Here is a 27,675-nt window from a genome sequence, read left to right as displayed (position 1 = left end):
AGTCTGACCAGGCCTGGTCCTGTCAAGTGGACCCTACACAGCAGATGACCCTGAAAGAGGGAATACCTCCCTCTTTGCTGTTTATTACTGACATCTTCTCTGTAGTGGATGCACTCTGGCTCCTGAAAAAAATGCTGTAAGATGCAAATGGCAAAGAAGAGCACTACACAGCTCGACAAAACTTGTCTGACATCCACGATCTGAGGAGAATGAGCTGAAAGGTGGGAAGGAGTAGTCAACAGGCCAGGGCGCTGCAGCTGGAGTGTTTCACCTCCTTCCAGCCCTCAGACCTGGGAGATGCTGTTGGTCAGGCGGAATGACATTCTTTTTGCTTTTTCATTCTCCTGAAAGAAAAGAAATCGGAATTTGAATGTCCACATATAGGATTTATTCATGTGAAAGGCTAAGAGTCCAGAATGGGATTCCCTGACGTCAAAGTGTTTTATTCTACACCAGAAATGCAAGAGCAAAAGTCATGGATGCTGCTAAACAGTGTCGTGAACAACTGGGGTGGCTGGTCCTACGCCAGCGCACAGCAGGAGGGCAATTCAGTTTGGTGGATGAAACAGTACTGAGTGGGCGCCTCAGGTGTGCACTGAGAGGACCTACCGAAAGGTCAGAGGATCTTGCAAACAATACCTCTCCTTCCTTCGCAATACCAAGGGGCTGAAAAGATCTCTTCCTTCCTCCCAAACCCAGGCTGAGATTGGGCTCTGAGACCTGGAAATTCCCTACTTATGGACATCACAATGGAGAATAATCAGCACTGAGCTGGAGTAAGGATACCTGGTATCTCACCCTGTTTTTGCCAATTTGCTCAGTGACCCTGAGCTGGTATATCCATGTCTGAGTTTCCAGCCTCCATGGTAAATGGAGTTGATGAGGCCTGTGCTGCCTGCCTTCCTCGTAGGCTAAAGAGTTGGAAGTGCAGGTTCATTGTCACCACTCTCTTGTGCCACCTGAGCAGCTTCACGCTGGGTGCCCCTGCCTGCCCAATCAGCCACCCACCCTCCTGCCTGGCTGCCAGCCGGCAGCAACTCTTTACCATGTGTCGCCGCCGCCTCTTGGGCTGAATGCCTTCCTGCACGTAAGTGGGCCATGGGAAGCCCTGGGGAGTGGAACAGCCACTCTCGCTAGACACTTCCTCGGAGTCTGAGTCCTCTTGCCTTGGCTGAGCAAACAGTTTCTCCGGGTAGATCTCTTTCAACCAGCCCTCAAAGAATACTTCCAGGCAGCGGCCGGCCTCTGCAACCTCGGAGTCAGGCTGAAAGGGAGGAGAGCAGTGAGGATCTGACCTGTTTCTACTAGCCCATCTCCTCTAAGTCCCTGAAGAGCTACACAGACAGCAGGAAGTCTGGCTGGGTCTCCAGCTTGCCTGGAACTTGACATTTTCTCAAGACTTGGGTATCAGTTCTTCTTATCAGAAATAACCTGACAAGTACCCACAGATGACCAATCCCTAGCACCCGCCCTGCCACCCAAACCTCCTTCCTGAGCCCATACGGAGGCTCCAGTTCAAGGCCAGCTTTTAAACACTTACTAGAGTAGGACCTGGGAGTCGGTTCCAGATCGGCATGGGAGCCCAGGACCAAACCTGACACCCCACCCAGCTATGAAAATCTTGGGGTCACTGAGAAATAGGGGAGAGGGCAAATAGATAAGACATACATAATTGAACTTAGCACAGTTCCAAAACATGAGGCGCACATCTGACACCACCTCCTCCGGGGTGGTATAGTGAGCTGGGTCCTTCTTCTGCAGCTTTCTCCGGATGATAGACAGGTCCATGGGCCTCTTAATAATCTGGTAGTAATGCCGGGCCTGGGAGGGATCAGAAAACAGAGGAGGCGGCAAAGCAGCAACAGAGAAGTGAGCATATAGATAAGAAGGAAGAAGAGGTGAGAATGCGTTAGAATAGAAGTGAAAGAATAGAAGAGGAAAAAAGAAGAGAAGAGAAAGGTAGCAAGAATAAAAGTGTGGCAAAGTAAAGAGAGAAGGAAAGGGGAATGTTTTATCTGTCAAGTCAGGTCTAAAGCAGCAGCAGTTGGCCAGGGCACTGAGGGTGACGACTCCAGGAATGGGCCATCCACAGATTAGTCACATTTCTCTAGTAGGCATGTTCTAGCCCCCCCTGGCACCACATGACCTGCCCTGTGACCTTGAGCCTTCTAAGCGGAAGCCCCATTGCAGGCAGAGACAGCGAGGCCGTGCTTACCAGAGGGCTGACAGGTTCGTGGAAGGGCAGGCTGAGGCTATTGCAGCACAAGGACAGGACCAGCTTCTCACACTTCTACAGAAATCAGAATTGGCAGCAGTTACTCTATTCCAGCCCTACTTCAACAATAATTAAAGATAGTAACTCTGAAAACTCTCAAGAGGTTTGCTCTGTCCCACAGGGTAAAAGCCACCAAACTAGAGGGAAAGAGTGGCAGCAGACAAAATCGTAAGTAACAAACCCCACACAGGCCAAGATCGCAGGCATAGCTCAAAAGAGGCACTGGAAAAGGTACCTCATCCCCTCAGAAGGCCTTAGGCCCTATAAACACAGGGAGGCTGCTCCAGGCAGGGAACCTTGTTTCCAGAGCCCCACCCTACCTTCTGGTCATATATGCTCAGGCCGGGAGGGGCCCGCACCCCAGGCTGGTTATAGCGGGCATTCTCACAATCGTACTCCATCTCAGGCTGTGTCAGGCTGCGGCACAAGGTACACACCCAGTCTCCCCTGCAGAGGCAAGTGAGGCCCCATTAGCCCACAGTGCATTGCCCAGAGCCCCTCTGACAGTCCCTCTGCCCCAAGACATGTGTGAAAGGCAGTGGTGTGGAAAGCTGAGTCCTAACCTGGCCCTCTAGGGAATGACTTTCTAGCCAGCCGCCTGAAGGAAATTCAGCAGCTCACAATTTAGAGAACCCAGGAAAATAGAAGTTGGAAGGGGTTGAAATGGGAAACAGGGAGAAATCTTTGTGGGAGAGGAAACTTGGGAGAAAGGAAGAAGGGAAGTCACTCAAATTTAAAAATCTACCTGTCCGTGTGCAAAAGGCATACAGATGTAGTACTACTAAGTCACACACCTGCAGTTTAGGCAGCCCAAGGAGGGGAGGAAGCCCATTGCAGAGACTTCTGAGGGCCTGGCCTGGAATAGTACCCCTGGAAGAACATCCTGCTAGCCACATGATGCCCCAGTTGGAAGGACTTACCCTGGGAAGCTGAGCAGTGCTGGCAAGTGGCAGGAAAGGTGGTACACTTTGGGGCAACGATCGCAGCACAGCAACTCTCCCCCGTTGAGGCACACCGCACAGAAGTCCTCATTTTCTATTGGTACCGGGGGTCCCTTCTTGGCTCCAGGGGTTCGAGGAATGAGTCTGTGCTCCTCAGGGGATGTACCCTCCACCTCTGATAGCCGCTGTCCAGCCAGAGAAGTGACCGTGACCTTTCTTCCCCCTAGACTTGGGGACTGGCTGGCGTCAGTGACATTGTCCTGGCTGACCTTGGGGGAGAAAGTGAGTCTGAGCCAGAGCATAGGACCTACAATTTTTTGAGGGTAGTGGGGTAGAGACTGACAAAACTGGAGCATCAACTTATTCCAGGGCCCCAAGTCAGTCAAGCCCCATGAATTCTGGGACAGCTCATGCCTATGGTGTGTCTCACCGGTCCCTTGCAGCAAGAGACAAAATCCTGCCAAGCTGCAGCACCACTCAGAGACTCAAAATAAGGCAGAGTCAGACTCATGATGGAAGCAGAGAGAAAGCAGAGCTCTGAGTCTGTGCCTACATTCACAGGTAAAGCAGAGCAAAGTGGTACCTTAATGGACATGCTGGAGGACTCAGTCCCACACTCGATGATCAGCAGGAAGCTCCCATCTTGATCATTCTTCTGTGGCTTCAACTTAAACACAGGCATCTCTCCCGAAGAGGCAGCACAGATCTTCAGTCGTTCCAATCGCACATAGGGAATCTTGGGCTCACTGTTGATGGGTCTGTGGTAAAAGCAACACGTCTGGGCCTTGGGAAAAGATTCTGTGGCCCCAATCTCTGAGTCAAGTTCACCCATGACCCCACAACTGAATTGCTGCTCAAGATCTCAGTCCAATCCTCTACAGACCCATGTTCTGCCCTCCTGCCCAGTCTGCTGGGCCAGGCCCAGTCCTTGCAGAGGGCAGGATGCAAACAGAGCATGTGCCCCGTGGTGCAGAAGCCTGGACATCGCCCCACAACCAGTTCAGATACCCAACCACATAGGCCCTACTTAAGGTTCTGGGGATGAAAAAGACGGTTGCAGGAGAACTTGCTCCTCATTAACTAATCAAAGATGCTTACTTCCTGTACCAACCTCTCAGGTCATGAAGTTGGGAGTCAGTAGAGCAAGGTTGGGCCAAGAGTCTGGTTACCTGATACTCTGGTTTTCCTTTGTATCCAGCTTTAGGGCTTCTTGTTCAAATTTGTCATACTCTAAGGCAAGAAATGAATAAATATTTGTGACACATTTATGACAACACAGACTGTCATTCACACCTTCCATTCATATCTACTGCTCACACCTATGTCTACACACCTGTCACACCGTTGTTACCCATAGTGTAATCATTCACAATGATGACAATCCTGCATTGCCTTTCTACCTGAGAGGAGAAGGCCACCCTCTGTTAAAAAGATAAACACAGATCACCACTCAGAATCTCACATAAGTGAGGTGTCAGACACAGAGGAGCCTGCTTCTCACTTCTGAAATAAGCTCAGAAGTCACCTGTTCCCCATACATCCATGTTACCTGCTCTCGGGAGTCATTCTGTTCAACCTCTGCCATGTCAGCTAAGTGCTGGAATTCTAATACTACCTGAGAAACCCTGCCAGCTCATACCTGCCATAAGCCCTGCCCTGAGTAGTGCAGTCTGAATGGAAGGGTGAGATGCAGCAGTGGGGGGAGAAGAGGAAACCAGCACCAACTGAGTGTGCTCACTCAGCACCAGGCACTAGATGAGGTATTTTTCAAGGGCAAACAAGGCCCCCAAATTTCAACAGCCTAAAATGCAGGATTCCATTATTGTACAGGTAATAAAAGCCAATAATGCTTCAGTTGGTCTTTCAATCAGCATAAGGGAAAAGAGGAGAAAAACTGTTCTATTTTCATTTAGTGAAAGTACAGACATATCTCATTTCATTACAGTTCACTTCATTGTGCTTCCGAGATACTGCGTATTTTACAAATTGAAGTTGTGTGTCCATCCTGCATCAATCAAGTCTACTGGCATCATTTTCCAAGAGTAGGTGCCCGCTTCATGTCTATGTTACATTTTTTTGCAATAAAATATTTTTAATTAAGGTGTATATTTTTTTTAGATATATGCTCTTGTTCACTACACGGACTATAGTATGCCATAAACATAAATTTTATATGCACTGGGAAAAAGTTTGTATGACTTGCTTTATTGCAATATTAGCTTTGTTGCAATGGTCTGGAACACAACCCCATAATCTCAGAGATATGCCTGTATAAAGAAAGACTGATCATTACAAGTAAACACATGATAAACTGAAATTAACAAGTCACTACCTAACTGCCCAGCTAGCCCTCACCTTCCACAGAAGAAAGGAACCCTAACCTAGCCCCACTGAGAAGGGATGTGGGTAGCTGAGGAGAGAATGAGAGCCACTCCCCAACTGCCCAGATGTCCTTTCACAGGGGGCACAACCCAAATACATATTACTGCCAGGTGCAAGGTAAATCCTGTTACTATAGAGTAAATCATCAAATAGTTTCACTGTACTTATGTGTCCTATGAAGCAGGTATGATCAGCCCTATTTCACAGAGAAAGAAACCAGCTCTGAAAGATAAGGTATCTTCTCAGGAAAAAGCATAAAAAGACAGAGCTGTGTTTCTAACCAAGGTTAAACATGATTTTCCCCCAGGTCCAGGCTAGCCCTTCTGAGGTGATTCTTTCTCTTTCTGCTACTCAGACCCCAGCCCCAGAACTTTTTGCATAGACATGTTACAAGGAAACTGAGTCCTGGCCACACCTGGATCAGCCACGGCCACAGCAGGAGTATAACAGGGGTCAGTAAGTCAGTGCTGGAGGGAAGGACAGAGGTAAACACGATTCTCAGTAAGGTGCCTGTCAGATGGCCTCTATCTCACCTGCAAGTGCTGAGTCCCTTGCTCCATTTAGTGGACAGTATGAAAGGTAGGCTGCTCACTGGAGTCTCACCTTTTGGGTTCCGGTACTGCTGCAGAGCCATGGATGTGTTCACTGCTGGGACCAGTGTAGGTTTTTTCACAGAGAGGTTAATTGGCTCTTCTAGTTCTGAGGGGATAGCTAAGTCCTTGGAAGCATTCAGTCCAGGAGCTGTAGGAACTTGTCCCAAAGAGTCACTGAAGCGGGTGGAATCCTCACTTTCCATCTTTTACCCAAGTGAAAGGCAAACAAGAATACAAGAAATCAGGGTGCTCATCACTAGAGATTAGAGAGCTCAGATAAGCTAAGGCCAGGATAGCCTTTAACTTCCTCTGCCTCAGAGGAAGTGGAATGCTTTTGCCCACGACTTACCTTGCACAGAGTATTCCCCAGGGAGGAGTCAGCCCCACCCCTGGGGCACAGGCTCCCTGCAGCTCGGCCAGACCCAGGACTGCTGCTGGATCCAGTTTCTGACTGTGTATCAGAAGCAGGAGGCAAGTTCTGCGGAGGACATGGTGCCAGACTTGGCACAGTCTGAGTGGGACCAGACATCTGGTTGGGTCCGGTCTGAGAGTGATCGCTTGCCAGGCTTGTGATGGTGTGCGAGGAGTCACTCAGCAGGTTGGGCATGGACTGTGGTATACTACGTACAAGGCTAGGTATGTTCTGCAGATGACTGGCTGTCAGACTAGGCAAGGCCTGGTTTTGACCACCAGTCAGGTTGGACACAGCTGGGGCAGGCCCACTCAGCAGGCTTGGTACCACTTGGGGAGGGCTAGGTGTCAGGCTGCTCACGCTTTGGATCTGTGGCTCTAGGGTTCTTGCCAGCCTGGTAGATGACAACTCCATCTCTAGTGTGTTGGAAAAGCCCAAGATGCTCACTGAAGTAGAGTGCTGTGGGAGCAAAGACAAGGGCAGAGTCAGGCTGCAACTGGGAATGGTGGGAAGGGAAGGAGAGAAGCCGCCCATAAGACTCCTGTGTTAGATTGCACTCTAGCCACAAAGTCTAGTAGTTACAGGGAACTCAAGCAGCACTGGAGACCTGATTCCCATTCTTCCATGCCTGGAAGGTCAGTAGCCTGTGACAAAGATACAGGCTGAGAACACTGTTGTGTGTGTGTGTGTGTGTGTGTGTGTGTGTGTGTGTGTGTGTAGTCAGTAACACCCCTCACCCCCAAGTCCATTAGTTAAGAGTCAGACTATGGGTCTGTCCTCCAACTCCATATTCCCCACCCTGATTAAACCACTAGTAGCTTCTTTTCCCTTAAAGGGGTCCTACAGGTAACTGATGATATATTCAAAATGGGAGAGTTCAGCAGGCTCAAACTCTCAAATTTGTTCAGCTTCTGAAACAGGACAAGCTCTCCCTCCAATTCTTACACCTCCCACCTTCAGAGAGACTATTTGTTCTGCATGTAATATTCTCCTACTTCTGGACCTATTGCTCTTATCATTTTGAACTCAGTTCACCTGATTTTTTGCTCTAGCCTAGGCTGGGGGTATAACTCCTTGTACTTTATTCTCCCAGAACATTCTTTGATAATATGAGATTAATGTCTGTTTCCACTACTAAATTATAAGTTCTAATAGAGTTATGATTTTGCCCATTTTGTTTACATTGTATTCCCAGGCCCAAGAGTTTGGCTGAATTAATGAGCTATTTTTAAAATTTAAAGAGAGTAATGTGTGACTGTTTATTTTACAAGTCTTAAGCCAAATGAATAGCAGTTTAGTTCCACTAACAGCTGAGTTTAATGTCATTATAGCTAAAATTTATTGAGAATTTACAAATCAATCTAAGTATTTTATATGCATTTCCTCACTTAATCCTCATAACAAATATTAAGATATTTGTTATTAAATCATCATAACAAATATTGTGATAGTTAAAAGGAATCCATATAAACATTTGTGGTTACATGGTTGCTGTTGCTATTACTGTTATTATTTTTGTTATGACCCTAGAAAGGCATCTGAACTGATAAGATAACTTGTGGATTTCCATTTCCTTTGATTTGTGTTCCCAAATGGAAATTAGTTGATTTTTGTATGTTGGCCTTGTTTACCCAGAGACCTTGCTAGTCATGTTGGAATTTTCTGTGAACATAAATCATGCCATCTATGAATAGTTAAGTTTTATTCCTTACTTTCCTTACATTTTTCTTGTCTTACTCCACTGTTAAGGCCTCCAGTATGAGAATGAATAGTAATGATAGCCATACTAGTCTCATTCCTAAACTCATGGGGATCCTTCCAATATTTTACCACTGAATATGATTATTTGGTGGAGGGCTTTTGTTGATTTAGAAACCAAAGCTCTGGAAGGAGCACGATATTCCTAATTCTGGCATGTCAGCCTCTGTCCTCCTCTGTGTACCCCTCCCCGAGCTTGCCTCTACTCTGTTATTCAACCTCTGTATCCTTCCCATGCCTGCTCTTTCTCTCTTTAAATCTCTCCTCTACTTTCCTTAATTTTTTTGTTGTTGTTGCCCAATCTTTTTATTATTTAACTACTTTAGTAAAGCTTATATTTACTATTCTTAACCCTCAATTATAGAAGTAGATGGACTAAATACCTTTTCCCCTCCACAGAAAAGTTAGCATTTGTACTGTTCCTTGTTAGTTTCAATGGTTGTCAATTGAAAGCCTTCAATTTGCTTTCTTGCCTAAGTCCCAAGAAAAGAAAGGCTGAAGAGACGAGAGAATGGAAGGAAATGCTCAAACTAGACTGGGTAAACTAGACATGGTATCCAGCTTAAGTACTAAGAAATCACAGGTAACCTCAAACATATGCTGGCCTGCACTCCTTTTGTCCCCTTGTTATGCTGGTCATGTACTATGCAGTAGTAGTTTAGTACTATTTTGTATTTCCTTATCTATAGATAAGAATAGCCAATGATTATTGCATTCCTTTTTGTAATGATATATGACCATGTAATTTTGGATTCTTTCGCCTTTTCACCATTTGACATGCAGAGTTATAATGCAGTTCTGATATTCATCTCTACTGATAACACTGAAAGATCCCAATGAGATCCTTGGTGCCAGGTATTAAAATCTCCAAAATCCATCTGGTACTATTCCAATGGTGAGGTGCTATACATCACAAGACAGGCCCAAGATTAAATTCCCACAGACATAACTTTCCAGGTTAGGTGTAGAGCTCACACTTGTAGGACATCGACTCCCTGGCTCTGACTACTTACTATATATTATGAAACGTGAGTTAATATAATGATGGAGGAAAAGGGCATGCAGACTGAGCAATGCAAGAGTTATTTCAATTCTGTTATAGTTTATGTTGACCTGGGCCTCCTAGGCCTGCTCCTGCAAATCCAGGAGACAGTCCAAGGTCAGAACATACCCTATATACTATAGACTAGACTAATCTCTTTCACGTCTTTATCTTCAGCCAATCTCAAGGAGGCCAAAGCTATCACTGGTGGAGTGAAGCTCTGGTAGTGCAAACTTCTGGGATCTGTCCATAGGAAGATCTGAGAAGGGACTCAAAAAAAGTGCTAGGAGGAAGCCAGCCCAAGCTGATTTCTATGGGCCATATATAAACACAGTGACATTTCAGGAACCTATGTGGGCTGTTATTTCTGATACTTCATCTTGACTTCTAGAGTGAAGAACTACAAAATATCAAACCATAAAGTACTTATTTCACATACATGAAGAAAGAGCGGAATCGAGAGAGTCCATCCTACTCTGTGGCCACTGCCACAGGTAAGTGGGAGCCAGAAAGCCAATTTTCAGGGCCAGAAAGGCAGGCTAACTCTCTTGGACCAGGGAAGAAGGAAAGGGTTTCTCAAGAGATTTCTAGAGTTTGAAGAGGTTTGGAAATGAGGCTACATCTTGATATAGGATGCCTCATATACAGGAGCAGCTCATCCATAGGTGGAGAAAACTGTAAAGTCTGAATGGAGCAATCACTCATACTTCCAAGTTGTTAGCTATAGAATAGACATCGTGACTTAATTTTCACATACAAACTCTTCAGGTCTCATGAGGGAGATGATGTATATTTTGAGGTGTGCAAGTGGAAAACTAGTGTCTAGTTCAGGGAGGATAAGAAATTAAAATGCCAAAAACATTCACTCTAATAATCAGCTGAAGTCATCCTTGGGGTGTGAGGAGAGACCGCCCTGAGTCCCTGACTAGCCTCGCTTCACATGCCCAATATGCTTTTGCCTCTTCCAAACTGTGTGTTCCTTTTCCTGCCCCTTCTCTCTTCTTGTTTATCTCTTTATCTTAGTCTCCTAACTTGCTCGCCACTTATCTGAATCATCTCAGCTAAAATCTATAAATTCTACTAATCTGAACATGCCTCAACAACTTGTCTGACCTGTTGCCCCCCAGTTGTCTATGAAACTTCTTCTACTACTCACCTATGCAATCTTTCTCAAATCCAAACCCTGTCTCCTACTTGACCTGTGTCTATATTCTGCTGCCCTTTGTCTCCCCAGCATGACTGGCCAGATCTTTTTCTAGAGTTCAATGTGCTTACATTATTATTCTAATGATCGCCATGTGGCGGTTGTCCAAATTTAAAGAAAACATTGTTCATTTTAACAGGAAGGGAAATTGAGACACAGAGTGATTACCCAGCTTTCCCAAACTCATCTAGGCCCAGGACTAGGAATCTGAGCCCAGAATTTGCTGGCTGCACTTGATTTTGCACCAATAGCTAAAACTAGTGTCCTAGTAAGATGTGATTGAGAAGTCAATAAACAGACACTTAGTGTGCATGCCCTGAGTTTAATATAAATGTCAGGTTCTTACATAAGCATAATGTTGCTAGAGATAAAGTAGCACAGATAGGTAGTATTCCACAGAAATTAATTTCCCAGATATCTGAAACATACCTCTTTCTATAACAAAGTATAATTGCCTTAAAAGTACCATTAGAATGGGAGTACTCTAAAATATATTATACACTGCCCTATCTTAGAGACGAAGAAATGAATTCCTGGAGTGGGTTTTGATTCAGTGATGTTTTAGGGAACTTGTGAGAATTCAGAGCTCACTCGCCCTTTCATGAACAGCCTCACACGGTGGCACTGTTGCAGGTGATGTTTTTGCCTTCTTCCTTGTTACTTGTAAGCTGCTGGTACAGAAATTCCAACTCCTTGCTTCTAATCTTCTTTCCCAGTTTCCATAATATAGAAAAATTAAAAATTCTCAAGGAAATCTAAACCTTAGGTCAAGAACTCTGACTAGATACCTGAGTGTGGACTTATGGTGTCATATAGAGTGTAATGTGCGGGGTTGCAACATCTGTTTTTGTTGTTTCTCTGAAGTTCTGCCTGCTCACTTCTGATTTAAGGGTTGTTGTTTGTTTTTTCCTAGTAGTTAAAATTGGAAAGACTGACCATCAAGTAAATGTGCAGGAGGATAAAGGAACAATGACTTGCAAAAACAGTGAAGTCATGTGAAGGAAGCAGATAAGGAAACAAAGATAAACATAAACAGATTTGTGAATTAAACCTTAGAATATCTGAGTGCTTCAACTTCAGACCAGGTAGACTGGCTTAACAGTAGTAGATCTTGAAACAAATGAACAGATAGTAGAGGAAGGAACTAACTTTACCAGTAAGTGATTTCACAAGTAATTTTTAGTAGTGAAGTTAGGCTCTCAAGAAGTGACTGCTTCTTCAACTCAATGAAAAACTCTTTTAGAAACTAATGCTATCCCTGTGTATATAATGATGCTGACATATGCTAACTCACCAGCCAAATGGGAAAACATTATTGAATGATAAAGAAAGAACTGATGAGTATTCCATGCCTTGATGATCCAGGGAAGATAGAAAAAGCAAAAGGCAGATCCCTAGAGTCTAAGGTAGAAGGAAATAAGTGGATTCCAATAAATCTAAAGTGAAAGCCAAATATGTGGAACCCAGGCCTTAAAGACTTGGGAGATTTAGGCCAGAGGTATTTGGGCCAGGCCAAAGAAATCACAGTTAGGCCTAAAAGCAAGGACCCATATTCTCTTGGATCAGGACACCTGGACAAAGATATTGGGTACTGGGCTGTGAATGAAATCAGGCTACAACTAAGGAGACAGGCTTGCTAAAGTGTGTTAATTCGAGGAGTCAGAAATGAGAGTGCTGGACTTGACTCCTGAGTAGGAATTCCTGGCTCTCCGTACCATCCTGCATGTGCTGACCAAGATACAGACTGTGCCCTAAGAAAGTGTCACCAGGCCTTGGATCCATTCTGAGCAAAATGGATCAGGGCCAAGTCTGAGGAAGAGATTGCTTCCACGTCGGAATCCATGTGCTGACCCATAGCAGTGGATTTGGAGATTGTGCAGGCGGGTTGCCTAGCGGTTCCTCATTTATGCCAGGGTGTAGGGTATGAGTTGAAGCCAGTGGCTTCCCATTGCTGGAACTTAGTTTCCTCCTTCACAGGTTAACATAAATCTATGTTGTAGGAATCAACTTCAGAGCTCTAGCATCAAAATGTCTTGATAATGCATAAATAATATTCATCTGAGTCATTTTCCTTTATTCTTCTGCTTCACTCTTAATAATCTGACCACAGGAGTGCCTACAACTTCATTAGCTTACACTGAAACACATTTCAGCTCTTCTCAAGCTATGAGCATCCTACTGGTGGCCTCAGACTTCTGTTGAAGATCTGGGCCACATTACAAGCAGAAGACAAGTCCACTTTTCAGGTGAATTGAGAATCAGAAAGGGTCTCTGTGATGCCTACAGCCTTGATTCCACAAGAGCTTTGAGTGAAGAAGTGCATGTATTTTCCAGAAGTTGTCCAGTTCAGAAATATAAAACAAAGTCATCAAACTGTCTTCCAATTTCAGATAGGTTTTAAGGGAGCTCTTTGTTACAGAGTTGTAGCCATTCTCTTTCTTCAAGAGTGATTGAATCCAGATTAGGAAGCTTAAGCAATAGCTAGAGCCAGGCAAATGTCAAAATTCATACAAAACATCCTGGTGGATACAGGGAAGATGATGGGATGAGCTGCTCCAGAGAATGCAGAGCTCATGCTACAATAAAACCCATTCTAGAAGTTTACATCTATTTTCAGCACAATCTGTTTTTATCATCTGTGCATTTAGTATCAACTCCCAAGTCCTGTGCACAGCTGCTCTGCTGTGACAAAAGTCCTCTCTGTGGCGATATAAAGTCTGTGAGCAGCTCAAAGCATGAGTAAGTCCCTGTGGAATACACAGAGAGGTGCCTGGTGCCACAGGTTCTTTGGTCTGTGAACTTCAGGGAAGCTTCTGACTTTCCTGGCACTCAAAGGACAGTATGGGCTGAGGGGGTGGGGGGTGGTGGAGGCTAAAAACCTTTACCAGATAAAGGTAACCAAGATCAAGCTAGGCAAGGTTCTAAGACCTTTCCCCAGCAAGACTTCAGCTCACTTCAAAGATTTAAAGACAGGAAATCCAGCAGGTAAGAGGCCAAATGGAGTCCTGCCTCTCCCACTGCAGTGCAAAAAGTAACCATTTAACCTAGTCATTGAATACAGGGTTGAGTCCTAACATTGCCAGCAGTCAGCTGTATAGCTCACTCAGGTGGGTCACTTAACCTCTCTGTGTCTCAGTTTCCACATCTTTCAAAGGGGAATAAGAAAGTGGCTTCCTCATAGCATTGCTAGGATAAACAAAGAGATAAAATGGAACAATCCATGTAAAAACCTATGGAGAAAAGGTAGAAAATGCTATATACAAAGTATTAATCATTCAATGAAAATATATCCTTTGTTCTTACACCTTGCCCAAACCCAGCTTCAAGACAACGAATTCTATCAAAAGGAAAGTCCTTTCTCTTATTTCAGTAGCTTTGTGTATCTCTTTCAGTCAAGTAGGCAGTTTCCTTTGGGCCACAATGGCAACCTCGGGACTCCTTTTTCTGGGAGTCTAAGCCATGAAGAAGCTACAAAACATCTGAAAAAGACCAACGCAGCTGGGAGATGCTAGCTAAACCTCTGGTAAACCAGGTTAGTAAGAGGCAGGGGCAGCAGCGGAGTTAGAGTTGCTAGGGCTTTCCCTAGTCCCACGTCTCACTCCAGCCACCTGGGAAGACAGCATCCCTGCTGCTCAGATAGCCCTGCGGCCCACAGGCAGACTCCACATATTTACATGCAGCTTTGCCTCCTCTCCTCTGTTCTGTGTGAGGAAGCAGAGCTGAGACGCCTTAAACATGCTGCAGCATTTTCTGCACTATTTCTGCTCCCACGTGGGCACTGGCAATTCCAGTGCTTCCTTCTGAACAACCAACATCTAGAGCTAGCTAACTTCTGGTCAGCCAATGTAGCTTCCACAGGAGAACATCAGTAGTTCCAAACCTAACACTTTCCTCTCCCCTGGCCCCCACATAAGTTCTTCATCCCATGTTCCCATGACAGCAAGACAGTGGGACTGTGTCAAACTCCTTCTCACTTCAGTATCTGAGTCCAAGACCTACATTAGTTGATCATTGAAGTTCTTGCTTCTTTATTCCCACTGTTAGTTTCATTCATCTGATCCTATTAGTCACCTTTCTAAAATCTAACTCAAACCATGTCCCTTCTTACTAAAATTCTTTCATTCACTCCTCACAATCTCCAATCCCAACTCCAGAACATAATTTAAAAGACCTTCCAACCTCTCTGGTTTCAAAAACCCTCACTTTTCAGGACATCTTATGTATAAAATCAAGGTATCTAAATCCTCCTAAGTGTCCCAGGCTTTCCTCTTACTTCTGGATCTTCCTCCTTGCCATTCCCTTTGACTATTCATTACAGCCTCTTCCCCAACTAGCCTAACTTCTCCTCCTTCGAAATTCAGTTAAAAATCTTGTCCTCGGACCCTCCCTGGTGGCACAGCGGGTTAAAGCACAGCACTGAGAATCTAAAGCCGCTTCCGCATGAGTTCGATTCCCGCCTGCCCCAGAGGTGACCACATGGCGTGGCAGACCTCTCCTGGCCCGCCTGCTGCTCCCCTCAGCAGTGGACTTCATAGATCTGCCTGTTCTGTTCCCCACTCTGTCTCTGGTGAAGCCTCTCACCGCCCCTGAGCCTCTGGCCTGTACCCCAGTTCTGTATGCACGAATAAATAATCTTTAAAAAAAAAAAAAATCTTGTCCTCTAGGAAGTCTTCCGTGAACAGTAAGGTAAGGTGCTTCTAACTAGCCCCAATGACCATCACGTGGCACTTTATTATGCTTTATTATTGTTACTTGTTTAAATGACTACCTCCCCCACTAGACTATAAGCTGCAATGTGAAAATACCTTCTTCACCAATGAGGGCCTGGCACCTAGCAGAATTATTTGGCACATACTAGGAGATTAATACATATTTTTTGAACATTGATAGATGGATGGCTAGATGGCTGGGTGGATGAGTGGGTGGATGGATGGACAGATGGCTAGTTCAACGATAAGATGTTAAGCCCCTAGGCACCACAAAAGGTCTGTTCACAGAGAGTCACCTCTCTGTACTCTAGACCAAACCATTTTCATTAGGGCAGGATAGGCTGTGCACAGACAAAAAGCCACTAATACCAAAGGCCTACCCAGACTTCAAGAGTCACAGAAATTTCCAAGGTAATATTAATTTTTTGCCATCACTTATTCTTCTAAACTTTCAGTTATCAATGAGACAGACTGAGCCACGACATATAGGGCAATTTTGCTGCTGGGGAAAGTGTGGTCAGGGTGGGAACACAGAACAACTTAAGAAGCAGGGGTTTTAGGGCCCTCCCTGGTGGCACAGCATATTAAAGCAAAGCACTAAGAAGCTAAAGCCACTTCAGCATGAGTTTGATTCCCGCCTGCCCTGGAAGTGATCCACATGGCGTGGCAGACCCCTCCTGACCTGCCCGCTGCTCCCCTCAGCAGTGTAGTTTGTCAGTCGGCCTGTTCTGCTCCCCACTCTGTCTCTGGTGAATCCTCTCACCACCCCTGCACCTCTGACCTGTACCCCAGTTCTGTATGCACAAATAAAAAAAAAAAGAAAGAAACAGGGTTTTTAGGGGCATGCTGCAGGCTAGGAGGGTACAATAGCTGACAGGGCTTAAAATATAGGGGTGAATGGAAGTACCAGGAAGACTGGGCCAGAAAAGGCAACACACAGATTAGAACAAGGCTGAGCAACACAGAAGGTCTGGCCCAGTACTGAGGTTCCTCTTAGGAAGATGATAGGGGCGGGGCAGTTGATGAGTTATGGGTCTCTAGGTGATTGCCAAAGTAAGCGCTTTCAGCAAACAGGTAGATGAGTGGACAGAAAGGCCCCAAAAGTCTCTCTTCAAAAGATCTGTGTCCTTAGATGCTCAGCTACCTCTGTAAGACTCTTGTAACCACTCACCTAACAAATTCCACTAATGCAAATTCTAAGGTCAACTAACTTTGGATTGTGAGACCACATAAAATATTGTACCCATTTTCATAGCAGAAAGGAATAAAGTCAGGCTTAGACTCTGACAGACTTCATTTCAAATGAACCTGAGTCCATCCATCTACTAGTCATAGAGCCCTGGAGGACACTTTCCCTAGCTATGAAATGGGGATGTCCACCTCCCGGATCTGTTACGAGACTTAAAGTAGATAATGCTTATAAAGTACCATGCACAGAATCAGGTACAGAGTAAGTGCTCAATAAACTGACTTTTCTTTTCTTCTCTCCTTCCACCAAAATGAAGCCCAGTTATTTCCATTTTAAGTGAGAATGTGGGAGTGGCAGTGGGGGTGGAAGAGGACCTATGTTGCTGACTCATTAGGACAGAAGGCATGAATCAGGGCTATGTAATATCCAGGGGTGGAACAGGGACACTCCTTCCCCCACCCAGTCATCCTCATCCAGGTCCCTGGGGTCTTGGCTGGAAGTGGGTCCTGTGTGGTCAGGGAAAGCAGGTTCCGTTAGTACCTTTCTCACCACATTCGGAGAGGAGTGCTGGGTGGTGCTGTCCAGTGGAGGGACACTGTGAGGGGCTTCTTCCCCAGAGGCCTGAGGCAAGGTAGCAGCAGTATTCTTATCAAGTGGGAGAGCTGGCTTTGGGCCTTCAGATGCTGGGTGTTCATCTGTAACCTGGACGGGAAAAATTAAGAACTTAGGTGGCATTCCATAGAGTAGTGGCAGCAGTAGGAAAGCTGACGACCCTCAGACTGCTCACTGTTACCACCCTCACACTGGGGACTGCTTCAAAAGTTTTCAGTACGAAAGCTAAACCTTACATTAAACTCTTCCTGCAGGCCATGCTAATATGACAGTGTTAGAATAGAAACCAAACAGACTTCTGGCACTTTCTTTTTTATTTTTTTTAAGATTTATTTATTTATTCATACAGAACTGAGGTACGGGCCAGAGATGTGGAGGGTGAGAGGATTCACCAGAGACAGAGCGGGGAGCAGAACAGGCAGATCTACAAAGTACACTGCTGAGGGGAGCAGCGGGCCGGTCAGGAGAGGTCTGCCGCACCATGTGGTCACCTCTGGGGCAGGCGGGAATCAAACTCATGCAGAAGTGGCTTTAGCTTCTTAGTGCAGTGCTTTAACCCGCTGCGCCACCAGGGAGGGCCAACTCTGGCGCTTTCGATGTAGCAACATCAGTTTTCACTTACACTTAGCGTGTGGTCTCCATGAACCCTAGTCCCTTTCTGCCAGCATGGGGTTTATTCCAGTCCCTCAAAGGACATGAGTTTCAAAAGAAGACATCTGAAACATCATCTGATCAGTGCTAAAGCATCAATGTGAGACCTTCCATTTTATAATAAAGTAAAAGTCCATACAGCAGTTTTGAAAATATGTGATTACAGATTTAAAGGAGTCACTACTGTGGGAAGGGGCGAGAGTAAGAGCTCTGATAAAAAAAGAAAAACCAGAGTTAAGAATGCAGATGTGTGGCCCTTCCTGGTGGCACAATGGATTAAGGCACAGCACAGCAAAGCTACCCGCAGCTGCTTCAATGAGAGTTTGATCCCCGGCCAGGAAGCTGACCCACCTGATGCAGCATACCTCTCCTGGGTCACCTACTGCTCCCCTCAGCAGTGCATTTCAGTCAATCTGCCTGCTCTGCTCCCTATTCTGTCTCTGGTGAATCCTCTCACTGCCCCTGCACTTCTGGCCTGTACCCCAGTTCTGTATGCATAAATGAATAATTTAAAAAAAAAAAAGAATGCGAGTGTGGAATGAAGCAAAGTCCTAGAGGTATAAAGTGCACCTCTTCTATTGTTTTTTCACAAGAAAAGAGGGGTGGCGTTCATCATCTCCCAAGGAGAGAATAAGACCTCTGCTGTGGTAGTCTAGTCAGCAGATCTGATCCAAGATTTGACTCCACCACTCCATCATCTATAATCCCTAGGCAAAATGCTTCCCCTCTCTGACCCTTCACCTATAAAGTATAGAATGTGATGCCTACCTAGGATAGGAGAAGTGATATATTGACTATAAAAAACATGCCTAGCTTAGTAGGTTTCAAATAAATTTCAAGCCTATATCTGTATAGTGTTATAAACCTGCTGATCACTAGCATTTAGTGCTCTTCTCCTCCTTAAATATCCCCCCACCCCTCAGGGTTCTTAAATCCAGCAGGGGAAGTAGAGAGGTTACAAAGATAAAAGATACCCCCTCCCCCCTTGCCCTTGGCATTGGCAGGAGTGCAGCACTGCTCAGAAGATTCCATTCATGCATAAGAGCTGCTGTCACACAGGAGGGAAGAGCTAAACCAGGACACTACAGATTATTAAGCTCAAATCTATGTTGAGACTAGGTACTAGGTTTTCTAGCACTTTCCTGAGATGATCAGTGGTGCACAGGGAATTCTTGAAATGTAAGGGCTGAGCTCAAGGCCACCTGAGATAAAGAAACCTTCTTGTGCTACCCTGTGCCTGGGGAGGTTTGTCCCCTAAGCAACCCTAGGCTGGGGTGCACACTCAAGCCACCCTGAGGCTCACCTGCACGGTGTCCTCCTGGCTCTGGGACTGGACAGGTGCTGGCTGCCTTACAATGTAGTTGATCTGCCCCACGATGGTTTGCTGAAGATGCTGAGGAGATTTGGTCTGACTGAGTTGTAGGCTGGGTTGTTGAGCCTGGAGGAGAAGTTCCAGGTCCTTCTGCATTTCCTCCAGTTCAAACTTGTGGTGCATTATGTCCACATTCTGGGAACAGGCAGGCCCAGGAGGGCTCTCGTGCTGACCAGAAGCCAGATGCTGGGATGGAGTAAGAGGTGGTGGTGGCTGCTGCTGGGGTGGAGGGAGTGGAGGCGGTGGAGGTGGCAGCTGCTGCTGTGGATGCTGCTGGAAGTGGCTGAGTTTCAGCTTCTGGTGGTGGCCAAACTGGACTTGGATGGAGGGTGTCTGTAAGGTAGGCTGGGCATGGGTTCCTTGCTGAACATCCTGTGGTGGCACAATGCACACTGGCTGGGAAGTCAGCGGCTGCCCCAGCCTCTGGGACGTGCTCTCGGTCTCCACAGGGGGCTGGGTTTCCAGCCAGGGCTGCAGCAGCTTTGGAGGATGAGGATTGCAGGCCAGCTCTTTCTCCCTAGGCAGCAGGCTAGAGCATTGCAGTGGCCCCAGCTGCTGGGGCACAATCTCAGAGGGCTGCCTAAAGCTGTGGGCTGGGTGCATGCTGGGTGTGGGGACCTGGCTTTTGAGGGAGGGTGAGACTGGGGCACAGTGGGAGCAACACACAGAAGAGGAACACAGTGCTGATGACTGGAACTTGTGTGAGGGGTGGCTAAGAGTCTCCTGCTGAGCCACTGGGGACTGATGGCTTTGATAAAAGGATGCTGGTCCCTGTAAGCTTCCATAAGCAGGTGTATCTGCCCGGGACTGTTGTCCACCTTCAGTAGTTATGCAGCCTGGAAGTTCAGAATAGACAGTGTTTCCACAGGAAATCTACAGTGATGCCCCCAAGTTCCTACCTCCTGCTGCTGGGACCAAAGGGCAGCATGCAACAAACCTGTACCAGGCACAGTGGTTAAGAAATTCAACCCCTGATCTCCAAGGTTCAGTCTAGAATGGTGCCAGAAATAGTTTAGGGAGCCTGGGACAGCTGAGAAATTAACCAGCTTTTCCCAGATCGCTTGATCCATTAGAGAAACCATGGATTCCCTCCAAGTGTGCCCACTCCTTTAACAGAATGGTCCAATAGAGGCGTGGGCTAAAAAATCAACATTGGGGAAGAGGAGGGAGTGTGCTGGAAAGTAACAGAGGAGGGACAGTCATCAGGACCAATGAGCAAGTCTCCAAATACAGACCCAGGGAACTGTGTGTTGGGCAAGTAGGAAGCAGGAAAGTAGGTAATGCCAGGGCAGTGCTAGGCAACAGCACCACCCTCTGAGGCCTCTGGACCCTGCCGCATGATCACTGTTGCTAGGTGGGTATAACAGCTCCTGCAGGGCATTGTTTTTGATGAGGCTTCCTAAGGGAAAGACTGAGCTTAAGGGTGAAAGGTATGTTTTATTCACTTTGGTCCCTTAGAGCCCAGACCCAGAAGAGGCCTGATCCAGACAGCTACCCACAGAAGGCCTGCTGAATTAAGTCAAAGGAGAGAGAAAAGGAAAAAGAAAAAGCCTATGTATCATCCACCAACCTTCAAGTTCAAAAAAACTTTCACTTAAATAAACAGCCCAAGTATAGGCAGCAGCTGGCCACTAGTTTAACAAACCTACCATTAGGCTGTCAACACAGGCAGAACTTCATGTCACCTACATTCTGCCTAAAGACTGAACACTAGAAAATTATTGCAACAGGGAAGAAAAATGCACAAGGTCATGAGTTATCTGCTTACACCTCAACTCCAGAGGTGTTTGCGGATGTGTGTGTGTAGGGTAAAGGAAGGTGGCCAGGTGTTTTATGCCACTGGCTTCTGTGGCTATCACCTGCAGCCTTGAATGCAGGAGGGCTTGGCCATGTGGGTGCAGGGTACACCTGCCTGACTGTGGACACCCGGAGTATGGTGTGGGCAAGTGTGAGTGCGCGCACCTGAGCCTGGAGCGGAAGCTGTAAGGGCCCGTCACTCAGCGACAGGGCCTGCTACAGTGTCATGGCTAGGAGAGGAAGCGATCACAAGAGAACATCAGAGAGCCCAAAGAGAAAAGTGTACAGATTCATTGAGGGCTAGGAGGCTTACCAGCCTCCCGTCCCCAGCCTCTCTGCCTTGCCAGTCTGTGGACTTGCCCGACAATTGGTGTAGAAAGAGCATAAAAGCCTGAAAAAGGCCCTGAGGCTTCAGGGATTCTCTTTATCCACCTGTCCAAATCGATAGAGAACCTGTCCAGTGCCTTACGGGCACAACAGTGTGTTCTATCCTTCTCCCTCCTCTTTCCCTACTTAGTGCTGAGATGCCCAACTGTGCCCACACAGATAGATGCTTGCATGATCTCAGAGACATAGTACCCTGGAGAAGAGCACCACTGTCATGTCTCCTCTCCAGGAGTCCTATATTGCCACTGCTATTTAAGCCTGTCCACTCTCTTCTCCCTGCTCACCCCCACCCCCTACAACACACACACACAAGTTTGCTGAATGACTTGATGATCACTGGAAGTCTCAGGGAGTTGCTTTCTCTAGGGCATACACTGACCTAACCATTAATTTAGGCAGATGCTCTGTATTTGACCTTAGCAATTAGGTAGGCAGGGAGACCCTGACGCACCAAGAGAAGCCAGCTGCTTGGTCCAGAAGTTAGGCTCCCAGGTGAATCTGATACTCCAAGGGGAGCCAGGATCTGTGTTACAATTTGTCTCCAGCAATCGCTGCATCTGAAACACAATCTGACAAGACCAAAGACCATCAGGGGAGGGGAAAACCTTGCACTTGAGTGACATGCCCTCCCCCTCGCCCTCTGAACAGGTTGGACACTCATAGCCATGACTCATCAGGCTCTGTTCTGCCTCCATATTCTCATTTCCTTGTGCCTTTCTATCTGCATTTCCCCTTAACGCTTGTCCCACCACAGATCCCTCCCTTGTATTGAGGTTCTGGAACCCCTTATCTCTTCTAGCTGTCAGATGATTTGTAATTGTTCCTCAGGATATCATTTGCCTAGTAGCCCACTCAAGAGTGCCCCACTCATCCCACATGACTTCGGTTTATGAGCCTAGTGGGCAGACATTCTCTGAGCTTCTCACATTCTCTGGCTTCCACCCACATGTAACAACTCTTCCATCATAATCAACTGCCTTCTCCTTCCCTCATTCCTTTCACATATTTCCTATCACAAATTTTCCCAGTTACCTAGGACTTTGGCAAGTGTCCAATTTACCCTGCCACCATTTAGTTTACTAATGTCCCAATCAACACATTGTTCTCTTACTGTCAGTTAAATCACCTCCACCTCTTTTCTCAGTTCAGTCATTACATCTAGACCCTTTAAATATCTAGAACCTTTCTACTTTATGAAACTTTAAACTACAATAACCTACCCTCTGGTCATAGCTACCTCTTGCTCTTTCTCAGAGGGTTCTTCACTGAACTGTCCAAACTTGTTCCATCAGTCCGTCAGGGCTGCCAGTTCCCATCATTCTCAGTAACAACATCACTAGTGCCTAACTCCCTTTCCATCACTAATGGCAGACTGTAGGTCAGTCCAGCCCAAGACTTTGTCCCCCCAAAGTCATATTATCTGGCATCACCTCAGTGATCATCAACCTTGGTGGCACCCCAGTCCTTTCTGGTCACGTCCTTTGAGTTTCCTTTCAACTATACTCAGTGACTACCAATAAAAGCTTCACTTCTCCCTTTAATGCCACTTGCCCAGTGTCTAACCTCTACTTACTATTAGCTCCTACTTCACAGAGGACAAAAGACCACGAAGGACAAACTCTCCCAAATCTGCATCTCTCCTGGACTTAACTACATTCTAGTAACAACTTCTCTCTCCTCCCACCTCAAAGAAACGGGGTGCCTCTTAAGTTTAATATCAACTGGTTTACTCTACTTCTCACTCTTCCTGCCTTCTCAAGTTACCTTCTTATTTCTTTTTTTCACTTCTGCCTCTACTTCCTCACCTCCCAGCCTCAGTCTACTCATTCTAGATTTCAAGCCTTCTACTTTGCTGGAATTTCTTTCAAAATATTGCCAGTGATCTCCTGCTTCCAAAGCCTTAAGACTTCCCTCCACCACTCACTTCCTTTTACTGATGCAGCAATACTAACGCTGACCACTTGAAATCTCAAACTCTCTGTTAGTTTCTGTGCAACACACAGTCCTATTTCTATTCTAGCTTTTGGATCTCACTCTCCTTCACTCACTCTCTTCCTCCATACACTCTTCTACTAACAGTGGCAATACCACCAATGTCCAAGTGACTACCACACCTCTATGTCCAACCCTGGACTATTTTTCTGACTTCCAGAGTCACCTATAGAAACAGATTTTTACTATCTCCCAGTAGACTTTGTGTGCCTTGAAGGTGACACATACTTGAAGAGGTGTGAATCTATTTGTACAGTAACACTATAAACCAGTTACTTCAATAAAAGAAAATAACATTAAACAAGTAGATGTCCTGCAGTCACCTTAGACTGAGCCTATCCAAAAAACTCCATCAACTTCTTTCAAAATTCTTGCCCCCTTCTCCATGACATCAGCATCTTTAACACCATCCCCAACTCCAGCTTTTCTTTAGTCCCCAACTTAACCCTTAATAGCTTTCTATGGGATGACTAGCACATAGCTACTATCCAAGATCATGTCTGAATCCACCAAAGACAAAAAAGAACAAAATTTCCCAGCTGAGTTGCCTGGAGGAAGCAGGACCATTTTAGCAGCTGGGTCCTTTGCACTGTGGGGCTTGCGGAAGATGATATCCACTTAAGGCACAAGCAGTGCTTGAGGACTGGGAGTTGTTCTTACCAGCTCTTTGCTGAAAAGGAAAGGGATGCTGGTTTTGCTGCACACCGCCCAGTTGATGAAATTCTGCACATGCTCAAACTGACGATTGAGAACCATGATGCTCTGTAACTGCTGCTCCAGTTTCCGCTTTCTCTCATTTGTGATGCCCTGAATAGGGGAGAGGAGGCAGAATCCAAGGTCCTGTCTGTGGACTATAACCTATCTGCTTGGCAAGGATGGTGGCCTGGCCTGTATCAAAGTGGACATTGATGAAATGAGATGAAACTGTACCCTTGAGAGGAGAACAGCAGGACTGCTACCGATGGATGGAAAGTGAGGTTGATTTCTATAAGAATGAATGATGATATCTACATCTCTTTGAAATAATTTGATAAAAATTGTCTCATGAATTTCTACTAAGGCTATAAGACTACACAGTCCAGGGAGGCAGCTGCCTTAGAGTCATAACAGTGATGGGGGGGTTGAACTGATTTTCCAGTCATTTCTTAGCCACCCTCCCAAATTCAGACTGGATATTTTGACATGTAGGGAACAACAGAGAGTTATGGAAACTATACATCTGAATTCCAACCCAGGCAGCTCTGAACCCTAAGGCCAGTTTGGTAAGTGCCTGGTTTCTGACAAAAGAGTGTAGAACCCATCCACCTAATCCAAGTATACCTCCAACTCCTCTATAAGCCCATTCGCCTGTTTGTTCAGCTCATTCATCAGGACCATCTTGGCCATTTTGATCTGATTTTCCACCTTCCTGTGCTGATGCTTCACCTCAAAGATCCTGTAAAAAAGATGGGACAGAGGATGGTAAACCCTTCCCTCCAAGCCTAGAAGGGCCAGGCTATAAAGGAACAGAGCATTTCCAGTGCTGGCTAGGGGCTAGCCTGTGCTACCTGTCCTCAATTTGCTTTGCAGATGTCTGCAGACTGGATTTCTTATGTGCCACCTGGGTAGTCACACTTTCCAGAAGCATCCTCTGGTTTTGCAAAACTTCTTCAAGATGCCTGCACCTAGAGGGAGGGACAGAGAAAAGGCTGAGGACTGAGTCTCATGGTGAGCACACCAGGCCCAAGAGGACTGGGACAGTAGAGAAGGAAAGTCAAAGTTACCACGGGTTCTTGGCCTAGCAGGCTTCTCTAAATAAACTTCACAACAGGACTAGAGAAAAACTTTAGCCCAGAGGCAGCAGGTTGGCTTTGGCAAGGAGATTTGGATGTGCTGGGAGACCAGAGCTCTCACAGGTAGGGAGTCCAGAGCCTTCCCAACCCCCTTTGAGCATTGCCCCACCTGTGTTCTTTGTGTTCCACCATGAGGCAGCTATGGCAGGTGAGCACATCACAGGTCTCGCAGAACAGCTTGAGCACTTCCTGTGTGTGTAGAGGACAATACAAGGCGAAGTCCCCAGAGCCACCATTCACTCCTGCTAGAGAAGATGGAGAAAGTGGGCTTCCCTTGCTCAGGAAGACCTCTCAGTTAAGCTTTGCTAAACATTCCTGAGCCTTCCATGAACACAGGGGATGCATAGAAATTAGAGGAAAAGTAGGGCAAATTGGGAGTGGCCTCTGAGCCACTGAGGTTCCAGGGGCACAGGCTTAGCCCAGCTCTATCTGCGCAGATGTCCAAGAATAATGTGCCACCGAGCCCCATGCATTCCATCACCTGTCAGAGGCTGACAATGGCATTTTCCACGGCTGCATATGGATCTCCTGCAGAATAGTAAATCCTCTAAAATTTAAACTACACCTCTACATTGATCATGATTCTGTTATGATGGGGCTGAAATCAGCTACCCAGTCTTGCCAGGCACCAGGCTAGATCACATAGATCTGACCTCTGGCTCCTTTGGCCACAACAAAGGTAAGACTCCTCCCTCCCTGTTAAAGGGCTTTTTCAGAAGACTGCCATTTAAAACAGATGACACTGGATGACAAATCTAGATTAAGCTAGATTAAGCTAGATTCCATGATAACTGAAGACTTTTTTTCCATAGACCATCGCACCCACTCTTCCACTTCCACCCCCAATGGGGAGAGCCTAGAGTGAACTTAACTGTAACTGTGACTCTAGCAGAGTCATTTTCCCTTTGGGAAAGGCTCTGAGACCACTCCCAGCAGGAAAACAAGGATTCTGCACTGCTTAAAGGCATATGAGTTGCTGGAGAGAGGGGGCAATGATACCTGGAGATCCCTTCTGGGCCCGGGGAAAGAGCGGCCCCCCGGGGGCAGGGCCATGCCGGTGCTCCTCTGTGCAGGAGCTGCACAGCCAGCGGTTGCAGTAGGTGCAGAGGATATGTGCTGCCCTCTTCTCCTTGCACTCAGAGCAGTTCTGGAAGCAGAGAGTTCTGGAGTTATTGACAAGGTCCTCATTTAGGTCCATCTGAATGAGCAGTATAGACTAGAGGATACAGGCCCTGAATTCTGAAGTCAGCTCTGGAGAACTGCTTAGGAGTGAAGGAGCAGTTCAGGAAGGGAAGCACTCTGTGAGACTAAAAGGCCTCAGGGGTTATTCAGATAAGCTGAAGATACCCAGATGAGTAAGGTGAGGATATACAAGGAGAGAGGAGGGGAGGCAGTCAATGGGTAATGCTGTGATAAAGGAGTACACCCAGTGCCAAGGAAGCAGAGGGAGGTTTCCAGGACCATCCAGGGCATTTGAGTTGGATGGTGAATGACAAGTAGAAGTTCACCAGGCAGACAGAGGAGGAAAATGGGAAGCACAAGCAAAAGGCGAAAGCTGAATGTGCCCACTGAAAGGAGGGAGCCGCGGCTTCAGGAGTACACCGAAAGGTGTGACGTACAGTCTGCACCTGGACAAAGAAGCGTGGGTCAACGCTCAGAGCTGTTTCCACTACTGGTGCTTGAGAGTTTAAGGGTTCCTAATCCTCTGCCAGCTCAAATGTTCATCATTCATTTGAACATCAAGTATCTTGTAGGACTGATATGAAAACATAAAACATCAGTCTATCTGTGTCTGAATAATATAACCCCCCAAATTGATATGGACTCTGACCGCTTTGTCCTCAGACTGCTTTCTGATAAACCAGTGGGGGGAGGGAAGGAGATGAGAAATACAAGTTTTACTAATTAAACGATGAATTCCTTGAAGGTAAAGGAGATGGTGCCTGTCTCCATAGCAACCATCATAGACCCTGGCACATGTCAGACATTTAAAAAAATTAAATACTGATAAATAAATATTGCAAATGAAATAGAACAGCAAGGATACTTTAGTTAGAGGAGAAACTGCAGGAGTAACAGTAAGTGTGTGAAAGTTCAGGAAAAAGTAACAGTTGATAAATACAGGCAAGATCGATGAACCCATCTAATCTATTGGGTGTGTAACTTTCAGCTCGGTGGAACTAAAAAGGAAACAAAACCTCAGTACTTACATGTTTTAAGCAAGAGCTGTAAAGAGGAAAAATGCACCACATTTTGCTTTCCCCAACTCAAACACTTTCTCTTCTTGATAGAAAAATAAATGCATGGGAGGGTGGATGGATAGGTGGGTGGATATACAGGGAAACAGAAGAGTAACAAGTCAGGGGGAGTGATGGGTGGATAGATAGATTTGGGCAGGGGCCCCACAAATTTCTTAAAAGGATCACTTGTTTCTTTATTTGTCTTGACTTACCCTGGCCATCTTGGGTTGACCAGCAGACAAACACTTTAGAAAAAAGTGTTCAGTTACATCCCTGGTAAGGTATAC

General features: G+C 46.1%; 1 protein-coding gene across 1 annotated transcript; it reads right to left on the bottom strand.

Annotated features, from left to right (window-relative positions):
* On the bottom strand, positions 1-27,675 carry TRIM66 (tripartite motif containing 66). Its single transcript, XM_012725265.1, has 19 exons — positions 27,601-27,675; positions 26,148-26,295; positions 25,258-25,390; positions 24,864-24,980; positions 24,637-24,751; positions 23,977-24,123; positions 21,776-21,893; positions 19,072-19,976; positions 17,046-17,207; positions 6,541-7,062; positions 6,202-6,394; positions 4,386-4,446; positions 3,800-3,974; positions 3,196-3,485; positions 2,596-2,722; positions 2,216-2,290; positions 1,669-1,821; positions 1,046-1,264; positions 1-344 (listed from the first exon to the last, which is right to left on the bottom strand). The coding sequence occupies exons 1-19, from the start codon at positions 27,607-27,609 to the stop codon at positions 285-287; spliced, it is 3,729 nt and encodes a 1,242-aa protein (XP_012580719.1). The 5' UTR covers positions 27,610-27,675; the 3' UTR covers positions 1-284.

Source organism: Condylura cristata, unplaced genomic scaffold, assembly GCF_000260355.1.
Source record: "Condylura cristata isolate star-nosed mole 26May11 unplaced genomic scaffold, ConCri1.0 scaffold00015, whole genome shotgun sequence".
In the NCBI taxonomy this organism is placed as follows: Eukaryota; Metazoa; Chordata; class Mammalia; order Eulipotyphla; family Talpidae; genus Condylura; species Condylura cristata.
The sequence above is the reverse complement of the archived record's forward strand: the minus strand, read 5'-3'. Positions and strand labels throughout refer to the sequence as shown.

Excerpts from the sequence above, each read along its gene's own strand:
- TRIM66 (XM_012725265.1), bottom strand. Across the intron at positions 24,124-24,636 it reads GGCTTATAGAGGAGTTGGAG|GGCATCACAAATGAGAGAAA; the intron begins GTATACTTGGAT and ends TCCCCTATTCAG. Across the intron at positions 21,894-23,976 it reads TCCTTTTCAGCAAAGAGCTG|ATTGTGTTTCAGATGCAGCG; the intron begins GTAAGAACAACT and ends TGGTCTTGTCAG.